At 53.4% G+C, this 17,220-nt stretch overlaps 1 protein-coding gene and 1 long non-coding RNA gene across 4 annotated transcripts in view; one reads left to right on the forward strand and one right to left on the reverse strand.

The window, feature by feature from the left end:
- Nucleotides 1-12,196, reverse strand: part of Otop1 (otopetrin 1) — a 27,063-nt gene extending 14,867 nt beyond the window's left edge. Inside the window, exons 1-2 of one of the 3 annotated variants that reach the window (XM_063230162.1) lie at nucleotides 11,725-12,196; nucleotides 3,366-3,502 (exon numbers count right to left, since the gene is read on the reverse strand). In XM_063230162.1, coding sequence (XP_063086232.1) covers nucleotides 3,366-3,502; nucleotides 11,725-12,076 — 489 coding nt within the window. In that variant the 5' untranslated portion in view covers nucleotides 12,077-12,196. Of the gene's footprint in view, nucleotides 1-3,365; nucleotides 3,503-8,583; nucleotides 11,675-11,724 lie in introns of those variants that run through there. The other 2 variants (XM_003464367.4, XM_063230163.1) reach the window with 2 other exon arrangements.
- Nucleotides 11,635-15,253, forward strand: LOC134471405 (uncharacterized). Its single transcript, XR_010040870.1, has 2 exons — nucleotides 11,635-11,837; nucleotides 14,114-15,253. It is a non-coding gene; the product is annotated as an uncharacterized LOC134471405 (long non-coding RNA).
- The last annotated feature ends 1,967 nt before the right edge of the window (nucleotides 15,254-17,220 follow it).

A 17,220-nucleotide genomic window follows, 5' to 3' on the forward strand; every position in this document is an offset into this window, starting at 1 on the left:
CATACACAGCATGAGTATCTACTACAATTTAATATATATTTTTTAATATATTTTCTTTTCATCCCAGCACTCAGGAGTCTGAGGAAGGAGGCTCTGGTTAGCTTGAGGCCAGCCTGAACTACACAGCAAGAACCTGTCTTCAAAAACATAAAAACCAATAATTAATTATTAATTAATTCTCTCCCGTGCTCCAGTCACCTTGGGCAGCAAAGGGAAGTGCCCTATAAGCATAGAATGCCAAGCCTTCTGACTTATAAAATATCTTAAATGAGAAAGATGCTCAACCCACCAGTGAGAATCATGTTTTGAGAATTTGTTCATCTGGGTCATTCCTCTGCCTGAGGCCCTCAGAGACTCCCAGGCCCCCGGGACGAGGCGCAAGCTCCTGTAGCCACTGGCCCTGACTGACCCGCACTGCATGCCAAGTCCTGTGCAACGGGCTTCCCTGCACCGGCGTCTGTCAGCCTCACGAGCCCAGGAAGTGGGTACCGTGCGGGTCTCCAGAGCACGAATTAGGGCCAGGGAGGCACAGGAGCTCGCCTGCAGGGCCACTGCCGGTGCAGTTCCAGCAGAGTTGGGCCAAGTGACTGAGATCCTAGGGTCCAGGCCACCCCACCTTCCTGCATCCCTGCCCATCTCCCAGCCTCCCCCACAGCCTCACACAAGAGGACCATGTGACCCACGTGTCCCCTTTGGGTGCTCTCTGACCTGCACCACTGTCTCCCATTACTGCAGATGCCAACTCTCATCCCGAGCTGCAGGGGCACCTCCTCGGGGCGTCCTCACTTGTACCCTACAGCCCGAGCTACATGGCCCCATCATTGCCTAACTGTCCCCATCTGACCCCATGCCGGCCCAGGCCATGGCTTCCACCCTGCACTCCCAGCACTGGCATCTGAGGATGGAGCACATGAATGAATGAATGAATGAATGAATGAATGAATGTCTTCCTGGCCTCACGAAGGCTTTGCACACCATCACCAGCATCACCGAGAGACTCTCCCACTGTAGCCTCTACAGAATCTGGGACCCTGGGTCCCAGTGAACTCTAAAGTCGTCCCCACGAGTAGCACCCACAGCAGTTTGCAGTTCGTCCCACAGCACAGGAGGCCACAGGTCCCACGTGAGAGTGCTGGCAGGCACAGTTCCTCCTTGGGCCTCTCTCCTTGGCGGGTGGACAGTGCCCTCACTGTGTCCTCACATCGTTGTCCCTCTGTGCATGTCCTGATCGCCACTCTCATGAGGACACTGGGTGTGCTGGATCAGGGCCCAGATGCACGACCTCATTCACCTTCACATTTCCCCTGGAAGGGCCTCATGTGAGGCACTAGGCACAAGATGCAGCCCGTACCTCTCAGGCCCCTGGCGAGCACATAACCCAGGCCACCATCTTGCACTGAGCTCACTGCACCCCATCTCCCTCTGGCCAGTCCTGCCCTGCCACTGTCACCACACCAGGATGTGACCACTCCCACAGAGACATCTGCAGGCCAGCAGTGCTGTCCACCAAGTCAACGGGGGCACACAATGAGCACAGCACGGACCAAGACAGCATTGGAAATGGGTCCTCTCCCTTCCTAGAGATGGGAGTTGTCTCTGAAGGGACACTTTCAGGCTGGGAGTCCAGAAGTATGTGAGCCAGGACAGTGTCACTGGTTCGAGTTCATGGCCTCCCTTGCACCTCGGAGAAGGAATCCATCTTTGCACGTTGGCCTCAACTGAAGCTAGCCACTCACCCCTGCTGAGCCCTGACTTCGTCCTTGGAAAACCATAAGGCTGAATGGAGGCCACTTGGTGGACCTTGAGGACACGCTGTGAAGAGACAGGAGCTAGGCACAGAGAGACCATGGGCCAGTTCACTCCAAGGCAGGATCAAAAACTAAGACACGGAATGTAGAGCACAGCGGAGGGATGGGAAGGAGCAGCGTCATGGGTGCCCAGCTGCCCAGGCAGTAGAGTGCTGGGTTAGAGCCTGACACACTGCGCAGGCCCTGAGGCTCCCTACACTAGCTGGAAACGTGCAGGGAGACTGAATGTAGGTGCTGGGACCTCAAAAGAAAAGAAAAAGGGAGGAAGCAAAGGAGGAACAAAGGGAAAGACAGGAAAGAGCAGGAACAGTCGTCTGCTTGCCACAGAGATCACTTTGTGTGTGTGCATTAAAACTTCATGCTCTACACCTTAAATATATAAGAAAAAGGAAAAACAAGAGGGACAGTCCAATACCCAATCATTTTTAGACACAGTTTTATTAGTGGGCAGAGCCGTACATATTTATATAGCACAGTGTGACATTTCTTTTCCTGTACACAATGTGTAATGACCAGATCAGGGTCATTAGCCCCCTCAGATCTCTCTGTTGGGAGCTCTCAGGATTTTCTCTGATAGCTATTTTTAAATAGCCAATTAATTGACACAGCCGGGGTCCCTCTGCTATGCCAGAACCTTAGAAGTGTCCCTCCTTCCCAGCTGCCCCTGGACCCATTAAGCTTCCTCTGGTAGCCTCCCTCCCTGTCCCTTCCCAGGCTCTGGTAAATATGTCCTACCTTCCACCTCTATGAGATCAAAGTGGCAACATGCCGCAATCCTGGTTCTGTCTGACTCCCCCCACTTGACATACCGCCCTCCAGTTCCAGCCGTGTTTCTGCCACAGACAGGACTTCAGCATTTGTAGGGGAGTGATATTCCTCTGTGTAGACATGCTACATTCTTTTTATTCAGTCCTCTATCACTGGACACCTGGGCTGCTCCGTACCCTGGCTACTGTGAAGTCAACCCTGTTCTTGTAGAACGGATGGGAGGATTTTACAGAGATAAATGCAAACCGCTTCACACACCCTACGATACTACAGAAGTATGGATCATTCTAACTCTCAGAGTGGCGACAAGGAATTTCTGCTAAGGATGACGTTACATCAGGACCCATCTGAGTGTTGAGGTCGGTTTGTTTGTTTGTTTGTTTTTTTGTAAGACAGGGTCTTGCTATGTAGCCCAGGTTAGACTAGAAGTCACTGTGTGGCCCAGGCTGGCCTCAAATATCTGGGAACTCTCCTGGTCATCTGAGATCTGGGATTACAGGTGTGCACCACCACACCCAGCTTATCTAAAATGAAATGCCCAAGCCTTTCCTGCTGGCTGTACCTCCCCGTGTTGATGCAGTCTGCTTCACAGGACTCCTGCAAAGAAAGCCAGGGCACAAAGTCCTGCTTCACAGTGAGGCCAGCTGCAGGACAGAGCCCCAGAGACAGAGCCCAAGCCACCTGGGCCTGGCACAGCGCTCCTGGCCAGATGTCTCCTGTCACAGGGCTGCGTGGTCTCAGGACAGACTTTACAAAACAAAGACAGAGGGAGCAGTACCCACGAGTTACCTGCAGCAGCGTGTGCACCGCGTGGGTGACAGGAAACACTCCTTCCGTGGCCGACAGACACTCGGAGTAGCCAATGAAGTAGCCAACTTTGAAGCATCCCAGGATGACGGTGATGGCTGCGAACAAGGTGACACTGCCTGAATGGGGAGACGGGCGCGTGTCAATACGCATGGACCTCAGTTCAAAATAAAGTGTAGTAAACTGGCATATGCGTGACCGCGTGATTTTTGCCAAGGGTGCCAAAATCCCCTGATGGGTGGTGACAGGGTTTTCAACAAATGCTGCTGGAAGAACAGGATACCCACATGCAAAGGAGTGAAGCTAAGAGGGCTGTGGTGGGGTAGGCCTAGTCATCCCAGCACACGGGAAGCTGAGGCAGGAAGATCACTTGTGAGTTCAAGGCCAGCCTGGGCTACATAGCGAGTTCAAGACCAGCATGCACTATACAGCAAGACCCTGTCTCAAGTAAATAAATACATATACAAATACCTACGTGAATTTTTAAAATAAAGTTGGACCCTTATTTTATACTTTATGTGGAAATTAAATCAAGTCAATCAAAGATCTATCAAAGCTAAAAGCACAAGACTATTAGAAGGAAATGTAGGGGAAAACTTCATGACATTGGATTAGGTGATGATTTCTTGGCTTTGACAACAAAAATTCAAGCAAAAAAATTAAAAATATGAAAATGAGGAATTCTGCACATCACAGAACACTATCAACTGAGGAAAAAGGCAGTTCATGGGATGGGAGAAAATATTTGCAAATTAAATCTCTGGTAGATTGTTAGGATCCACAATACATAAAGACACCTATAGTTCAATAACAACACAATTAAAAACAGTCAGAGGGTTGCACAGGCCTTCCTCCGAGACATAAGATGGCCAGTGAGCACACAGAAAACCCTCGGCATCAGGAGTCACAGTAGAGGTGCAAACCAGGACCATGAAATTCCACCACATGCCCAGTAGGACTGCTTCTAATAAAATAATACTAATAACTGATGTTGCTAAGGGCATGCAGAGAGTGGAATCTTTGAGCACTGCAGGTGGAAGTGTAAAATGATATGGCCACTATGGAAAATGGTGTGGAAGTTCTCCAAAAAAATTAAACTATTTCCTTTGTGAATCAACAATTCCACTTTGGGGTATAAACCCCAAAAAAACTGAAACAGGGGCACCAATTTTCATACCAGAGCTTCACCCTATCATAGCAAATGAGGCATCCACTGACAGTGGGATGGATAAAGAAAATGAAGTCTATGCCCACGGAGGAAATTCTAACACATTCTACCGTGTGATGGAACCTCAAGGGCCCCGTGCTAAGTGGCAAGAACAAGTTACAGGACAGATACTGTACCACAGCACTTCTGAGAAGTACTCAGACTCAGAAAGAGAGGAAGCAAAAGGCGGATCTAGGGACATGGTAGGCGGGAGCTGATGTTTATCGCAGCCGGGTTTGTGCTTTGCAAGAAGCAATGAGAACGGTGGTGGGCTGTTTAAACGTGCTCAGCACTGCAGAGCAGCACACGAAATTGATCGAGTTGCCAACTTTCACCTTGTGTCTATTTCACGATGATTAATAAGCTTTGAATATATTAATAAAATAAGTTCTATCATTAGGCTGATAAGCTGAAACTCAAAGCTAGGCTTTGTACCCTTATGCATAACCAGAGTGTAGCAAATGACACCCACCCTGACCCTCCCCAGGGCACCTGCCCAGGATGCCCCAAGTCTGAGGGTGCCTAGGTCCCCAGTATAAGCTGAGGTGGTATTTGCGTAGCACCTGTGCACGTCCCCCTGTATACCTGAGCTCGCCCCTAGATTATTCATATTACCTGATACCATGTAAGTGCTATGCAAATAGCTACTGTGCTGAATTGTGAAATCTGTGCAGGTGCCCTGCAAAGACAGGGTCCTTCCTGCTACCCTGCACCTGCATTGGCTGACCTTGTGGTTACGAGCCCACAGACATGGTGCCCGCTGCACAGTGGAAGCCTGGTTCTGACCCTGTCACTAAAGACAAACCACAAATGTACATATGAAAAAAGCCCAGGGAGGAATATACAAAATGCATTTAAGAACACTGCAGCAAGGAAAAAATAAATGAGACAAAAGCTGTGCGGGGTTTGGGAGCGTCAGGGTCACCACTCCTCATCCGTCCCGGCCAACAGTGCCAGCCATTCACACGTCCCTGCCCAGCACGTGGGACCGGATCACGTAAGTGGTACATTGGGGCGAGGAGCAGGGCGGGCAGGGCAGGAGCAACTGCGTTCCCGCGTGGGACAAACAGTGACAATAACACAACCACTTGGCTGCTTTCCAGGGCTGGGAGCCTGACGCAAACAACCCTAAGTCACATTTCCTTAAACCCTGGGGAAACCTTGATGAAACCCCTGGAGCCCGGAGATGGACTCATCAATACAAGGTGCATTTTGACCTCAAGGAAACAGAAGAACAGGAAGGGTAACAAGACAAGAGGACGCAGACTTGGGGAGGCAGGGACCTGGTCCTGGAGCCACAGCTTACCAGCATTCAGCTGCGTGACCCCTACACATCACGGCTTTGCCCTCAGCCTCAGTTTCCCTCTGATGCATGAGAGCACATGTGGCCAGGCCCCACCCTCCACCCTGAGTTCCTGATTCAGTAGGGCTGGGGTGGAACCCTGAATTTGCATCGCAGGTGTGGCTGATGTGGCTGGTCTGAGGCTCCACACGGGTCTAGCAGTTTTGATGATATAAATACTTTGTACACCTTTTTATCTTCTTGGTAAGGTCCCCTTTCCTCAAATACATTCATTCACCCACTTATATCGACAACAAATATTCAGGGAGTCCTCCAGCTATGGCCTGGACATGGTTTGACTGCCTCCCACAAAACTTCATGCCATGAAAGCTTGCAGGGCAGCCTGGTGAGGCTGAAGCACTGTGGTGCCTTTAAGAGGCGGGGCCTAATTGAAGGATGATATCATGGGGTGTGGCCTCAAGGGGGTGACACCCCCTGTGCCTCAGTGTCCTCCTCTGTAAAATGGGCATGATGATGGTAAAGCCTAGCCTGTAAGGGTATAGAGGAGATTAAATAGGCCACCACAGAGAAATTGCTGGGGACAGTGTCCCATACCTAGAAAGTTCTACAAATGGGATATTATCATCATTATCATCTCATGGTTCAACCCCAAAGAAAAGATTCATGAATTGGTAGTGATCACAAGAACCAGCAGTCACCCAGGGTCCCATCCAGTGCTGGGAAGGAAAACCTGAGTCCCTCCCAGGAGCCCTTAAAGGTAGGAGGCCAATGCAGATATGTCTCCTGGGCATCCTGGCCAGCAGCTGGGGTCTCTCCCAGACCCACAAGACCGGAGGCCATGGTCTCTCCCTGTACACACTTCTGTCACCACTCTGCACTCTTGCAGGAAGGTACTTCCTTCTACCAAGCCATGGCCAGCCCCTCAGAGCTGTCACTGGTCAGCCACAGCACCTCCGCCCGTCCAGCCAGCCTTGGGCGGGTTGCTTACTCCACAGTATACAGCCCTGCTGGGAGCCTGGGTCCCAGGGGAGAGTGTCCCCACAGCATCTGGGCCTGCTGGAGCCCAGGATCTGTGGGCCCGAGCACCAGTCACCAGGAAACACCACCTAGCACAGGCAGAGCCACACCTGAGCTGAGGTATCAGCAGAGGCTTCCTGAGTGACTGCGTTACTGCTGGTAACTGGGTGACTGTCATTGCCAAAAGTCAAAGCTCTCACTGCCCCCTCTTTCTCTCTGTGTGTGTCTGTGTCTCAATCTCTCCCCCCCCCCCCGGCATAGTATTGGAGAGTAAACCCAGGACCTATGCACTGAGCTACATCCTCACTACTTTAAAAAAAAAATTTTTTTTTAAACAGAGTCTCATTAAGTTAACAGGACTTGAAATTGAGATCCTCCTGCCTCAGCCTCCCACATTGCTGGGATTGCAGGTGTGTGTGCCACCACGCCTGGCTGTATCTTTCTCCTTTCTGAACTGAACATTCTTTCCTTCCCCCTGTGAGCACTCTGCTAAGGTATCAACAGGACACGAAGAAGGGTGGCCCCCTCCACATACCACCTAATGATGCAAACTGCACCCACATTTTTGACAGTCCTCCTGTTACTGTTGAGATCCTGACACTGTTTATCTTTTCGGCTAGAACAGGAATCCCACGCAGGAAGAAAATGCACGCGGCTAGGCAGGACTGTCCCAGTGACCACAGGATGGGTGTTGGGACCCCTGTCCTGTCTGCCCCCAGCCATGCCACGTCTGTGGTTGCTCAGCTGCCTTCACTCTCTTGTTAATAGCATCATTTCTGAAGCTGAGGGCTGCTTTCCCGAGAGCACAGCTAGCAGGTTCTGACCTAGATCCCCGATCTCCCAAACGAGTGTATGGCTGAGGTTAAATTAAAAAAGACAAATTGTATGATTTTTAGGGCTCCAGGAGAGTCAAAACCCTTTAATTAAGCGAGAGACATTGAGGGTAAAGACAAAAGCTTCTCTGGATCAGTCCACTTATATTAGGACCAAGGACAAAGGGCGGGCGGAGAAACTGAGGAAAGTGCAGGCAATGAGCAAGACCTTGGGGGTCACTTCAAGGACGTCTCCAAGTCATGAATCAAGTCAGTTCAGTAGCACTGTCTTGTCATGAAGACATGGTAGAAGTGAGACTGTAGCAGTAATCTTTGCAGCTGCAGTCTCTGTCTTGTTAATTGGGGTTGGAGCCAGATTGTCCGCAGCTGTGCCCTTATCCTGCCCTTTGAGGTCTCTCTGGCCTCACAGGCCACTACAGGCCTCAGCCAGGACCAGTGATTCATAGAAGTTCACTTACTATGAATCAGCTCTCGTCACCAGGCAAGGGGCCGAGGCCTAGGACAGACTCACAGATAAACATAGAAAGCCAGTTAGTAAAATTTAAATCCTGCTCAGAGCAGCTTGGTAGTGGTCTCCAACACATAGCCATCCCAAGTCCACTGGATTCTAACACAACTCTGGGCCTTTGTCCCGTTCTCTTTAAACACAGGTCCCGCCCTACAGACAGAGTGACCACTCTCAAATGCAAAGACCCCCCATCACTCTTCCTCCAAAGCCTTCCTTTGCCCCCTGTGGCCCAGTGGACAAAACCACTGCCAGAGCCTGCAGTGCAAGTTTCACAGGCAGAGCCCCCCACACCCCTGCACTCCCCTCAGTGCTCCTCACCCCCAAGTCCTCACCTCCAGGCTCCGCGCCTGCCCACATGGCAAGCCTCACACTCCTGGCTCACTCACTTCCTGACAGGAACAGGCTCCTCCTGCTGTGTGCTGAGCAGGGCTAAGTGCTGTGTATGAGCAAGGTCATGGTGTCTGAGAACAATTGCGTGCGGACAGCACCATCGTCCTGCTTTACAGATGAGGAAACTGAGGCAGGGAAGCACCACCCCGTGCCCTCCCCTACCCTCCCTGCACTCTGTGCTGGGCCAGGCCCCAAAATCCTTCCCTACCCAGGGCCAGCGGGCACTGTGGGCGCTCGCTCCGGGCACAGCCCAGCCCTCCATGCCAGGTAAGGCTTCCTCCCTGCTGCCCTCTGCCAGGGTCAAAGGTCGTGCTCCCAGGATGGAAACCAAGGCAAGAAGGGGGCTGAGCATGGCTCTTGGTCCTCCCCCAGAAGCCCTTGCAGCTGCCTCCCTCACAGGCAGACAGTGAAATCACCCCCTCCCTGAGAACCCAACAGGAGACGGCATTGCAAAGGGAATGGGGCCTATTGAACCGGGGGTCTCTTCCGGAACTGCTAAGAAGAGTCTCAAGAGCCATGAGGTTGCCGGGGTCTATGCATGTACCAAAACCACACCTGCACACCTCAGATCAAGCTGTGACATGGAGCATGAGTGTGCCACACCGGTGGAGGGACAGAGCCTGAGGGAACACCGCATCTGCAGGAAAGCAGGGCGGGCACCCCGGTGCAGAGGGAGAAACAGGGCGAAGCTCCATGCTCACAGAGGTGCTGTCTCTGCCCAGAAGTCAGCAGGTGTCAGCTGGGGTGCCCAGGGACCTGCCTGACTGCCTCCTCCTCTGGTGCCCCAGACCTCACCCCCTTAACTGCCTGTACACTGTCCTCACTAAAAGAAAAAGGGCTGGGTCAGTGCTCATACTGCATCTGCCACATGCACTCAGTGAAAGTGGCTGTAACCCCTCTCATTGTTGTCCCCTAGCTCTGCATGAAAAAAACTTCATTTGGCCTTCATATAGGGCAGAAACAATTTTTTAAAAAGATGCTCAACTTTGCCACACTATTTTTTTTTTTCAGACAAGGTTTCACTATGTAGCTGAGGCTGGCCTCAAATTCATGGTGATCCTCCTGCCTCAGCCTCTTAAGTGCTAGGATTACAAGTGTGCACCATCACGCCTGGCTGTCACCCCATCTTTTTAGCTGGGGCATTTTTTAAGGGGGCATTTAACTTCTGGTACATTGCAGGTCTCACACCATATACATTGTGAGTGTAACCAGGCTTCTGTCCCCTCTAAAATAAATCAAACCCTTTATTTAGCAAACAGGAGAGGTTAAGCTAATAACCCATCCTTGCTACTTTATTTTACATAGATCAATTTTTGTTTCTGTTCTTAGAAAGAAAGTCTTCATTTTGCACACCCATGAGGAAGAATGGAATCTTTTCTGGTCCCGGCCAGCATTCCACGGGTGGCCTTTGTAGCACAGGAGACTGAGCAGAATTTCCAGAAGCACCGGACAGCGCCTGCCCCTGGGCCAACTCCTTCTCTCTCCAGCTGTGAATCTCTGGGGGACTCCAGCACCTCATCCTGGCACCTCACTCTCCCTCTGGTGTCCTAAAAGCCTCAAGCCTCACCCTGGAGCCACGGCCACCCCAGAACAGCCAGGCAAGCACAGTACTCGTTCCCTGCTTCTCCGTTTCCTCCCCAAGAGGTGGCTGGAGTGCCTTGTGTCCAGGAGGAAACTGGAACTCAGAAGGATGACAAGGACAATCTCAAGGCCCGCCTTCAGGGCCCACCCCATTTCCACTGTGCACACACCTCGCCTGAAGGCTCGAGACTGTGGGGTGACTCACACAGGTACACACAGCCTCCACCACCCATCGCCAGGCAGCCCCTCTCTACCCATCCTGCCCTGGCCGGTGCCCCTCCCCTTGAGGAGCCCATCCAGCAGCCTGCACTGTGTCCCCGCCCTGTCTGCGCTCTGGTTTCCAAGTGTCTGTGAGAGCATGACTGGTGCTCAGAGCTGGCTCTGGGAGCTGGGGGTGGGGGCAGGGAAGGAGGGAGGGAGACAGGCAGAGAGGGGATGAGAAGAGGAGGAAGAGAAGGGAGAGGCAGAGAAAGGAGCTTTGCTAGAAGTAGTATGGAGCCCTCTGAGGCACTCTTTGCAAGTATAAATCAGTGCACTAAAACCCTCAAGGTCCTGTCTCCTCTGCCTTTTACAGGACAGGCCCTGGCTTCCTGCAGGCTCAGAAGGTCACATGCCAGGAACCTCCTGACACAATAGTTTTCAGAACCGGGCTTTGGGCCACCTGCAGCAGTGTCCAATTTCCCCAAAGGCAAGATGAGGCCCCACTGACCCTGCCAGTGACAGCAAGACTGACAGGACCGGAAGGCCCTAAGAGCAAGCAGGGCAGCCCATGCTGCTGACCCTGGCCTGCAGGCACCCAGCGGAAGAGGGCCGTGGACTCCTGTGTCCCGTGAGGGCCACATGTGCCACCCTCGCAGGTCCCCTTGACAGAGGCTTCTCCACCGCGCCCCTCCCCTCCCGCAGCTCTGCCTGCCCACTGTGTCCCGAATCTTGTGAGTCCCCTTTGGCCTGCGTCACCTCCACTCTCCTTTGAAGAGCAGACGCCCTGACCGCCCTGGTCACCGTGTCCCAAACACCCCTACTCACTACTCCACTCACTATCACCCCACATTCTCAGCCCCGACTTGCACCAAGCCAGAGGCAGTGGCACTCAGCTCCGCTGGCAGCGAGTAGAGGGGTTGAGGAGTCGCAAGGACAGCAGTGTCCACCCAGGACACGGCAGGAGGACAGCGTGGTCGGAACCAGGAATGACAGGGGTTTGGCATACAGAAAGGCCAGGGGAGGGTGGCACTGAATCTGCGACAGCACGCAGACGGGGTCACTGTGTGGCCTGAGTCTGAAGATGCTGGGGCACGGGGTGAGGGCAGGAACGGGTCACCTAAGGCTATTTGGAGAGCGGCACCCTAACACCCCCGGGGCTCTAAGCAGGGAACGCGTGCGCACCTCTGGGGAGCAGCAGCTCCGGAGAAGGAAGCCAGAGCTGGGCAGCAGCACGCACCCCGCCTCGGGAGAGAAGGGAAGCGCGCGCGGGAGGCTGAGGCAGGCGGCGGCGGCGCACTCACCGCGGAGCCAGCGCGCCCCGGCGTGCGCGTCCTTGGGCCGGATGAGGCGGCGCTGCGCGTAGCTGCGGCCCACGTACCACAGCATCCAGAGCAGCTGCAGCAGCATGAGCGCGGTGAGCAGGCCCAAAAGGTCGCGCTTGCCCACGCCCACCGCGTGCACGGCCCAGGCCAGCAGGAACAGCAGCCCCGCCACGAACACGTTCAGCCCGTACTGGCTGCTCAGCGCCTCGGCCAGCTTCTGCGGGACGCTGCTGCGCGCGGCGCCCCGCCGCCGGGGGACCGGGCACGCGGGGGGCTCCGAGGCGCTCGCCGGCGCTGCTGACGAGGCGGAAGCGCCGAGGCCCTCGAGCATCTTCCCGAGTCGAGCCAGCGCCGCGCTGTTCCGAGGTGCAGTGGCCGGCAGCGCGGATGGCTCCTGGCTCCTATCCCGGACCGATGCCCTCTGTCCTTGCCGCCCCCTCCCCGCCCCTGCGCCTCCCACAAGGTCCCCGCCCCGTGCGCGCGCCTTCCCGCCCGCGTTTCACGACACCCACGGCCCGCGTTCCCTCTGCCCAGTACACCGGACTCCTCCAGCTCTGAGCCATTCTCCTGCACCCCAACCTTGGCCCGCAACCCCTCCCTAGTGCGGACCCAGCACTCCCTCCACTCCGGAGCCCAGAAATAGAGGGCCCAGTGGTGCAGCCTGAATTGCAAGGGGCGGGAAGGGAAGGGAAAAGGGGAGGGGGAAGAGAAGAGGAAGGAGGGGGCCAGCACCACCTAGAGGGGTGGCAAGGGCGTGGATGCCGCCAACCAGAGGTCCTCGGCCATCTGGTTGCTCCCAGTTGTGCCTGTGGTCTACGTGAGCCACCAGTGTGTGTGTGTGTGTGTGTGTGTGTGTGTGCGCGCGCGTGTGCACTGTTTGTAGGGCTGTGTGTCCCTACACCAACTTTCTGTCCTGCACCCACACACCCACCCAGGGTAGGAAGAATGCGCTGTTCCCAGGGTCGGTGGGGTGAGGTGGGGATTCCTGGGAGTCTCAGCCTGTCTGTCTGGTGCTTCTGTGTGTTGGGAGACAGGTGACCTGAGCCACTTCCTAAGGCAAGAGCGCACCCCTCGCCCTCCCGCCATGGGTAAGGATCCCAGTGGGGGGTCTCTACGGGATAGGGGACTGCGATTCACTTCCTAGCTCTCCGGAGTCGCTGAACTAGGGAGACACCAAGAGGCTGCTTTCTGGTTGAGAGGTGAGGTCCTGACGCCAGCTGGAGCTGGGCCTCATCCTGGGATGGGCGCTTGGAAGACTCCAGCTCTCCTGGCTTTAACCCTCCTAGTTGCCTGGCCTCTTAAACAAGGACACTTGTTTGGGGTTTGCACTGAGCCCAGCTGGTTGCAATCGCAGGTTCTGACTGCTGAAGGCAGGAAAGCCTTGGACCCACTAAGAGCCAAGCCGAGGCCTCATCCTCACTCCTTCCTTCAAGTCTTTCTTTCATTTGATCCACACACTATCGGGCAGTGCTTGCCCGGCTCTGTTCCAGGCCCTGGGGAATTCATCAGGGAAAGACCACGCCCTCCCTCCGAAGCTGCTGAGAGGTCAGACAGCCTGGAAGGCAACTGTTGCAGGAGCCAACACCCCTGACAGCCCTGCCCTGCCCTTGAAGATGGGCACGGACCAGGCTGGGGGGCAGGAGCTGGCAGGAGGGAGGGACCACTTGCCAGGAAGCAAGGTCCCTGCAGAAAGAGCCATCAGGTAGTGCAGGTGTGGAAAGGGCCTGCCAGGAGGTGACCTAGCCAGTAACACAGAAAGGATGTGAGATGCCTATCAGACTCGGGGACCTGCCCACCAGGCATCCTGAGGCCCAGCGCATGCCCCTTGCCTGTGCCCCAAGAGCCAGCCAGCATGAGCACTCAGCAAGGGCACGGTGGGTTAAGGGGTGCACAAACACACCGGTCTTGAATGAGGGCGCAGGCCCAAGCCTCCTCGGCAGACAGTGAGGGTGTAGGGCAAGTCCCCTCCACTGGCTTTATTTTCCTTCTCAGAATGCAAGGCCTGCACTGTGCAAACCCGTGGCCAGTCTCTCTCACAGCATCAGATGCTCCATTAGAACTCTGTCTTGTTCCTGGCTCTCTCCGGCTTGTAGAACAGCAGTGCCCAGCACAGAGGAGGTGCTCGGGAAAGATGGATGGATGATGGAAGGATGGATGATGGGTGGATGAGTGGTAAAGGGATGACTGGATGGATAGATGGATAGGCAGATGGATAGATAATCATACATAAATAGACCGACAGATACAAGTGAATGCATGGATGAGTAAAGAGAAGGCTGTCTAAGTTACCTGCCTGTTCTGACTTCTTCTGTGGGCTCCATCACCCCTATTTCTTACCAATCACTGTTTTCTTCTTCCATATTTTTAGTTTCAAGCCCCTTAAAGACAGAAGAACATCTGGCTCATTCTTCTCTCTAGCACTAAGCCTGTGCTTTTTTCAACCCACTGGAAACAGCAACGTGAAACTCACAGCTTGTGTCAGGGGCACTTTGGAAAGTGCCTGTCGTTGTAACTTCCCTGGGACACTATTCCTGTCCCCAGCACCTGCTGTGTGGCAGAGGCGCCAGCTGTGCATCCTGCGTGAGCTCCCTTTCCATCTGGCAGTGAGCTTCCCAGGCGGTGGCTGCACAGCTGGGACCCTACATCCTTGTGCTCCAGAGCTGCCTGGCAGCCTGGTCCCCAGTGGCAAATAACACCACTTTGTTGTTGTGTTTTGTTTCTTTTTTCTTTTTTTGGAGACAGAGCCTTGCTAAATTCCTCTGGCCAGACTTGAACTTGTGAGCCTCTGCCTCAGCCTCCCAGAGCTGAGTGATAAATTATACCACATGCAACCTTTGCCTGCTCTCTGTTCTTTCTGACAAGCGAGGAAGTGTCATTTTCTGAATGCCAAAAGTGCTTTGGTCAAAGGACACAAGTTTTAGTTAAAGTCAAGTGATCTGCTGTACACCACAGTGACTACAGTTAACAACCTGTGATATTCTTGAAAAATACTGATAGCAGAAGGGTTTGTGCCACACAAAAAAGTAAAGTGAAGTGAAAATATGCAAATCAGCTCCATTAACCAGTCGATGTATCTGCGTTTCAAAGGATTACATTGTACAGAATAAACGTATACAGTTTTGCATACTCGTTAAAAATCATAAATTACATAAATAAAATGTTAATGAAAATACTGTCTGATCTCTGCCGCTGGAAAGTCTCTCGATACGATAAGCAGAAATCCAACTTGCATCATGCAAGGGTGTCATGGTTTATGTCTATGTCCCCCAGGCCTCATGAGTTTGCATTGTTCATTTGTGATGGTTCATTGTATAGTGCCTGGATTGATGGTGTCAGTGCTCCACCCACATAGGGGTGGAGCCAGCATGTGATGTAATGGCAGGAAGAAGGTGTGTCTTGCTGTTTGCAGCTGCCATGAACTGTGGTCCAGCCATGCCCACCTGCCTTGGAGCCAACTGAGTGTGGACTGAACCTCCAAAAACTAAGAAATAAACCTTTCCTTTCCCAACTTTGGGCTTCAGGTATTTTGTCTCAGCGATGAGTAAAAAGTAACTAAGACAAAGGGACAAACAGAAACTCTCCCAGGTCCCTGGACCCGGCCTAATCCTAGACTCCAAGGAGTCCTTGAATGGCAAGGGGCAGGGCTCTGGGAGAAGCTGGCATTCGTGCCACAGCGTGTCTTGTGCACTTTCCTTCAGGCCCCCACCATGGAGACTGTTCACTGGCAGAGGTCAACACAGGCCTTTTTCCTCTTGAAATGATGTAGAGGAGCTATAACACTAACGCGGAATATTCCTATTAACTTCCACCCAGCCTCCCCTCACACCTGATGCTCTGTGGTACACAGTATTAACACTGATAGGATACCACCAGCTAGCCAGGCGGGGTGGCACAAGCCTATGATCCAGCACTCTGGGATCCCAAGTTTGAGCCCAGTCTGAGCAACCTATCAACACCCTGTCTCCAAGTAAAAAATAAAAATGAAAATCTAGGAATGCAGTTGAGTGCGAAGCTCTTGAATACTGTCCTTAGCACAGGGAAAACTAATAACACTAATATCACTGAGCCAGAGCCATTTAGCTTCTCTTTCCACTGTCACGGTTTTTTCTATGCAGACCTTTTGGTAGACACAGGCAAAGTAGATTCCCAGTCCACTTCTCCTGCTGGGATGTAAGGTGTAGGACACAGGGAATGTTGTTCTGTGGACTCCATGACAGCGGTGAGGCTCCCCCGGCCCCCTGTAAAACGTACAGATGGGGCAGCTCACTGCAGTGTGATGAGAAGGAAAGGCAACTGCAATCACAGAATATGGGTGCAGATTCCCAGCTCTCCTTGCGGAAGGGGTGCAGGAGGATCGCTAACCCCTGGAATCACTAACCCCTGGGGGAATGCCTAAGTTCAGATGCCTGGTCAGTGACTCAGAATTGGTCTCTACAGCAGCAGAAAATACCACCTGACTTAGCTCTATAATGTCTAGGGTTCAGTCAGGAAGACTAACACATGGGCTGGATATTCCTCCAAGAGTCACAGGTTGAAGTTCTAATCCCCAAGGAGATGGTGTCCCATACTGGCCATTTGTGTCTGATAATGGGTTGCTGCTGTGCTTGCCCAGCTTCATGGCTTGGTGGATCAGACCATACCTGGTTCACATGGGAAGCTCAGGCCCTGCGTTCACTGCTCAGAGGGGTGGCTCAGCACACAAGGGGGATGGAAACTGCTGCTGGCCCTGAGGCCAGGGGAAAGGAGGCCCCTGGGAGCTGAGCGTGGACCGCACTCAGCAGCCAGCTGGGAAACGGTGGTGCTGGTCCAACAACTGCGTGAGACTGAATTCTGCCAACCAGGACAGGAATTCTGCCAAGCAAGGAAATAGGTCTCTCCACAAGCCTGGAAAGGAACACAGTCTGTAAGCGCCACCCAGACTTCCACAGGCAGTGCTCTACGAGGACCTGTCTCCACTATCTTGAGGTGTTTGTGGCAATGTTACAACAAAATGCTAATAAATCCTCACTCCTCATTCCCACCTACTCCGCTGGGAGGATCCCCAGCTGCTGCACAGGAAGGTCCACACGGAGATCCAGCTCCACCAGCGCTGGGCTGCCACCGTCCAGCGCCATTTTGGACAGAGACTGCCCTGCCGCAGGTTGAGCTGCATTTTCCAGAGCACAAACACGTTGCTCCTGCCAGCTCTGCTCAGGTTTCAGATTCCTAAGCAGAATAAAGGGAGGCCGTTGTTTGAAACCACTTTGGTTGGGTGTGGCTGGTGGTGCAGTGATCTGTAACTGGACCGTGCAGCAGGAGTGTCCAGAGGGGAAGCAACAGGAGGCTGCCTACAGTGACCACTGGTGACAGGACTCCGGGCACTCAGAGAAAAAGTCACCATGGTCCCAAGGAAGACCCAAGGACCCAACTGAGCAGCCCTGTGGCTTGAAGGACAGCGGGCTCCAGGTGTGTCCATCACTCATGCCACTGAAGGGC

This window comes from Cavia porcellus, unplaced genomic scaffold (genome assembly GCF_034190915.1).
Source record: "Cavia porcellus strain 051 isolate PalLab524CR breed Dunkin Hartley unplaced genomic scaffold, mCavPor4.1 scaffold_18, whole genome shotgun sequence".
Classification (NCBI taxonomy): domain Eukaryota; kingdom Metazoa; phylum Chordata; class Mammalia; order Rodentia; family Caviidae; genus Cavia; species Cavia porcellus.